This window comes from Stegostoma tigrinum, chromosome 10, assembly GCF_030684315.1.
Source record: "Stegostoma tigrinum isolate sSteTig4 chromosome 10, sSteTig4.hap1, whole genome shotgun sequence".
In the NCBI taxonomy this organism is placed as follows: Eukaryota; Metazoa; Chordata; class Chondrichthyes; order Orectolobiformes; family Stegostomatidae; genus Stegostoma; species Stegostoma tigrinum.
Window position 1 is genome coordinate 63,771,121 of NC_081363.1, and position 6,000 is coordinate 63,777,120.

At 37.6% G+C, this 6,000-nt stretch overlaps 1 protein-coding gene across 5 annotated transcripts in view; it reads left to right on the forward strand.

Moving 5' to 3' along the window:
* The window catches only part of LOC125455566 (RNA-binding protein Nova-1), a 267,705-nt gene that overhangs the window by 258,018 nt on the left and 3,687 nt on the right, over nucleotides 1–6,000 (forward strand). For all 5 annotated transcript variants that reach the window (XM_048537694.2, XM_048537695.2, XM_048537698.2 and 2 more), the window contains one exon: nucleotides 5,075–6,000. This exon is cut by the window's right edge and continues 3,687 nt beyond it. In XM_048537694.2, the coding sequence (XP_048393651.1) occupies nucleotides 5,075–6,000 (926 nt within the window). The remainder of the gene's footprint in view (nucleotides 1–5,074) is intronic.

Sequence of the window (6,000 nt, forward strand, 5' to 3'; positions counted from 1 at the left end):
TAAGCATGAACATGCCCCATTTAGCTAATGACCCATGATGCTGTCTGACCCAATGAAAACTTTTGTTGTTCTGCTAAAGGTATGACACTGAAATCATGAATTACATCTACACAGTATAAGCTGCTTTTACTTTACAAGCCACGTGTATGAATAGAGAGTTTAAATATTGTTGCTGCCTTGCACTATACAATACATATTTCATGTGACTGAGTTGAAGAATAAATTATATTAGCTCAGATTTTGTTAGAATATAGCATCCCAAGCCATGCACCATTCATTAGAATTATTCCGAAACACTTCAGCACAAATGTTTTGCTTGTAAGCTTCTGAAAACATGAGCTTATAATAAACATGATGCAGTAGGGACAGCAGTGCATCTGAATCTGGACAAACAACAGAAGAAACAGCTTCTTCAAAAATGAGGTTTGATGATTGAGAAACGAGCAAGTGAAATTATATGGAAGGCAATGGAATGAACAAGAATCAAATCAGGTACAGAATGATAAGCAGAAAAAGGAATCGAAATGAAAATAAAATAATATTTTACATGTTAAATTTTAAAATCTCTTAAGGAAAATTTACTACCTTTGGGAATGGGAGTCCACAGTTTCTGGTGTACCCCCACTGAGCTACAGCAATTGATTTGTAATGAAGAAACAGAATCTTATCATTAGAAACATAGTTACAGTCAAGTACTAATCCTATCTTTCTACATCAAGATTAATGACTAGTTTATATGCAAATGCAGGAATTTCTTGAACTCACAGAGATGATGAAGGTGAACGCAATCATACAACAACGTGTGAAGATTGTCATTTAATAAAGTGTTTTACCGCAGATTGCTGAGTGATTTACACATGAGCAAAAACATCACACTCCGTGTTATTTTGGAAGCAGAATTTGGTCTGATGTACTGGTCTTACACAAGTTTGTAACATTGTGGAAAGTGCTGACATCACAATACTGCACACAGCAATTGAACTGCCACATGCTGGGTTCCAGAAAGCCACTGATAGTTGGGAAAACTGAGGAAAACCAATCTCAAAACTTTGATAAGTTTATTTTGCACCTGCCTTTGGCTGTTTGACGTTTGCTTGTTCGGAACTAACACATAAAAATGAATGAAGAAGAGGAATAGTGAATGCCTTCCATAACCAGTGGCAAGAAAGATGCAATGAAAGATTACAGATAAATTGTTTGAAAGTGGCTCGCCTAAGGGTATGACAGTTTTGATGACTGTGAAACATTATAGCGTTTGCAGCCAGTTACGCTTAAACAATGGGCAATAGATTTCATTCACCTTACGTTGAAGCTATAAGAAAGATATTTACCTTACAGCAATTATTTAGTTTGAAAGAATTGGATTCTTAAAAAAAATGATAACTGAAAGCAGAAATTGCATAAGACAGAGTTTGTATTCTGGCATAAAGCTTTCTGTGTGAGATTTATGTTTTGACATCTGTATGAAATGTATAGCATGTTTCTAGTTCATTAAGCAGATAATATAAAATTGATGAGCCTCTTGCCTGGAACAGTTAAATTATGACCTCCTTGAGGTCTCCATAATTTGGGACCAATGCATATTTATAACATGTTGGATTGATACTATTTCAAAATGCACTTGTATTTGTTTAATCAGAGAGTGTGAATATCATTTTAATATTGAAATGGTACTTTTGTTTAAATAAAAATATTTCAGTCAAGCAAAATAAAATATTGACTAATTTTGAACCTCTTCAAACATTAACAGTGATGTTCTAGCTTATAGGGTGAGGTGAAAATTTTCAACTTTGCTGTTCCAGGTGATCAATCAGTGGAATGAAATTTAGACAGGATCTAAAGAGTAGTTGATGTACTGACAGACCCAGGTGGCAAGTTGAAAATTACCCCTCTATCTCTATGTAGAGGTGCTGGAAATGCTTTTATGTTTTGGTATTTTGTAAGGATATTAATGTGTACATGCTTTCAAGATAATCTTTGGCTGGAACACTGCTGTACTAAAATGGTTTCTGAAAATCAGAACATAAATCTTGATCACTTTCCAGTTACATCCTTCTGCAACAGTTCATTTTATTCAGCTAAACAAATTAAATTGGGAAAATTGATAACACATGCTTAAAAGCTGTTTTTATTAGGTTTGCTTTATCGCTTATAGTATTGATGTCATCGAAATTTACAGTCACAAGCCCAAAGCTACACTTTTATAGATTGATTGTATTTAAGATACTAGAATGACTGGTGGCTTCAGCAAAGCCAAATGGTAACCAAAAATCAAACGGTGAAGTTTCTGTGATCGAAATAGCTGGCAATTAAGTTAGAATTCATTTGAATTAATATGAAAATCTGCATCTTTCTATAAATTCACTGCAGTCTACAGATGATAGCTTCTTAATGTAAATTGTCTTTATATTATCTTAAAATGAAACCATTTTTAATGCTTAGGAATATTGAGTCCCTGAACTATGAAACTATTTTTTAATTTAAGTATTATGCACAAGACCCATTGTAGATCCTGTGCACTTTAAGCTAACAAGTAACAAAAGAATGATTGCTTAGTTTAATATGGAGAATTAAGACTGGAGGAAAAGACCAGTTTTGTTTTAAATATTGTGAAAATATTGACTTTTTAAGAGGATCAAACTGCAAGATAGGAAAAGAACATGCGGAGCAACAGTAGCATCTGTTACATTTTGCCAAGTTAACAATTTCACATTTTTTTAAAATTCTGACATAACCGGTCAACACAAGAGCTCCTTGATAGCATCTTTCATATTTCCCTTGAACAGACTGAAAATTGAAGAGCTGCTGGCAGTTTGGTGGAGCAAGAGAGAATACATTGCTTTCTGACTTCATACCGGCTTTGCACACGGCAGGCAAAACAACTTTACAGAAAGACATCCAATATAAGTAGTGCAGACTATGGCCCAGATTTTGGGGTCAATGATGGGCAAAGCCTCAGTACACTTACAGCTGCCAAGACCTTTAGTTGGCTTTTGTGAAGCATGCTCTTAATTTTAGCACAATCTGAAGGAATTGAACTCCTCATTTCTTTTTCAGTGCCAATGATGATGTTGCCCATAATTGAGGTTCATTTTAATATTAACAATTCATTCGAACTTGAATTGGCAAGCCGTTTTCTTCTGGCATATTTATTAAGTACATACATGCAGCTTTCGCCTATAAATGTTTGAGTACCAAGTCTTATGGCAACGTTTCAGCTAATGATGCTTGTGGAAGAGCAGGCCAACTCACAACATATCCCTGATTTGATTGCAGAGCTACTGTTAGAGGAAATTGCTTAATAACAGTAATTGTCAATCACCTCATCATTATTTCCCCCACAAAATCTGGCTTGTATGGAAACAAAACTCACATTTATTTCAAATGGGTACATCAATTGCACATTTTGAGGTCCACTGAAATAGAGTTACATTGACCTTGGGTATCTAGTGGACAGCAGGTCCTGTCTTCAAAATTGCCTGAGTATATTCCCATTTTTCAGCAGGAATGAGTGATAAGGAGATGAAAATTATCATCACTATTTTATTGTAAATCTGCAAACATACTGTTAATAATAAGTCCAGTTCAAGTAGTTCCTTGCACATGTAAATAAAGTGCAAAGTCTATACATTGTCTCTGCTTGTCTATCTTTTCTCCTGTCCTCTTTTCTGAGGTTTGGGCCTTGAACTTCCATTGGATTGGTCCATGTTTCATACTGCAGGATAGCTAACCAGGAAACTCTCTCACAGTTATCACTTGCCCTCAGATTTATTGGAAGGATTTCCAGACTGACAATCAGCCTATAACACCACACTCTGAACACATCTTTCACATGCAAAAGCCCTGGCACAGAACTTGAACCTGGACCTTCTAGCCCAGAAGCAAGGACACTACCATTGAAACACAAAAGCTCCTATATCATCTCTACCCTTGTTAAATATTTTGTCTTTATTAATCCAACACAATGGAAAGGCTCAATTCTGTGATAATTTGTTTTGCATTGATTTGTTTTAAGTGCAATTTATAATCCTTAAAATTCTCTTATTATCAAAGACAGAACAGCACAGTAAAATAAAAGCAAAGTACTGCAGACACTGAAATAAGAACAGTAATTGCTAGAGATACTCAGAAGGTCTGGCAGCATCTGTGGAGAAACCAAGTTAATGGTTCAAGTCCAATGTGACTCAAATTAGACTGGAAGTGTTAGCTGTTACTGTCTCCAACACTTTCTGTTTATATAAGAAAGTTCATTTTGGTCATATTATTTATAGCAGTATGATCATGGTTTTCAAACTCCAATCTGTTGCTGGCTGATTAATTTATACTTTCACATAGCCACATTTTGTTTGTGTTTTTGCAGTTCAAATCACTTTGCTCTGCCTTTTAAGACATAGTTATGATTTATATTTTGTAAGAATGGTTGCTGCAGTGGTTTTAAAGTTTATTTGGAAAAGATGCCAACAAATATGAAGGAGAAACAATTGCACAACTGCAAATATTTTAGATTGGAAAAGCTGAACTAAAAGGAAAATGGGCTGTTTTGAAAAGGTTTGTTACTTCCTTTATCTCACTGAAATTTGTTTACATTCCATCAAAATTGGTAGTCTAAAAGTTTATTTTAAAATATGTTCGCTACTTGGATTGCTGTTTCTGAGACTCAAGTTCAAATGAAATCCAAGTAGATGAGATGTAAATTGTTTCTTTCCTTCTAATAATTGTTTTGAGTGTTACGTAATTAAACAACAATGACTTCCACCATTTCCCAGTGGATATGCCAACTGAATATGTCATAAAAATGACAATAAGTTGGCATTAATTTAGCAAGGCAACTCATTTAACTATAAGACAATAACAATAGACATTAAAATATCTTCTTAAAGTATAATTTGCAGAGCAAAGCAGGGTAAGTCTTAGATTTCTTCTTGTCTGTGTTATGCATGATCTGTTTGGATGCAAAATGGAGGAAAATATCACGTTCTAACATTTTTCATCTTCCACCTCAGTAATACAGATACATACAGATTTTAAAAGGTGATGACTGAGTACCATACTGATGCTTGTGTTTTATTTACAGGTGAAAATAATTGTTCCTAACAGCACTGCAGGTCTGATCATTGGGAAGGGTGGTGCCACAGTGAAAGCTGTCATGGAGCAGTCAGGAGCTTGGGTACAACTCTCTCAAAAGCCAGACGGGATAAATTTGCAAGAGAGAGTGGTGACGGTGAGTGGGGAACCTGAACAAAACCGCAAAGCCGTCGAACTTATCATCCAGAAAATCCAAGAGGACCCACAGAGTGGCAGCTGTCTTAATATCAGCTATGCCAATGTCACTGGTCCAGTGGCCAACTCCAACCCAACGGGATCCCCTTATGCCAACACTGCTGAGGTGTTGCCAACTGCTGCGGCCGCCGCGGGGCTGTTAGGACATGCTAACCTCGCTGGAGTCGCTGCCTTCCCAGCGGTTTTATCCGGCTTCACGGGAAACGACCTGGTAGCCATCACCTCTGCACTCAACACTTTAGCCAGCTATGGATATAACCTTAACACACTGGGTTTGGGCTTGAGTCAAGCTGCAGCCACGGGTGCATTGGCGGCAGCTGCAGCTAGTGCAAATCCCGCCGCAGCGGCCGCAGCAAACCTACTGGCAACATACGCGAATGAAGCCTCGGGCGGTGGCAGCCCGGTTAGTGGAACAGCGGGGACTTTCGCCCTCGGTAGCCTTGCTGCCGCTACCGCTGCCACAAATGGCTACTTCGGCGCTGCCTCTCCACTGGCTGCCAGTGCCATCCTTGGCTCAGAAAAATCTACAGACGGATCAAAGGACGTGGTCGAAATAGCGGTCCCAGAAAACCTAGTTGGTGCAATATTGGGGAAAGGCGGGAAAACGTTAGTGGAGTATCAGGAGTTGACTGGTGCAAGGATACAGATCTCCAAAAAGGGGGAGTTTGTGCCTGGCACAAGGAATCGGAAGGTGACCATTACAGGAACGCCAGCTGCTAC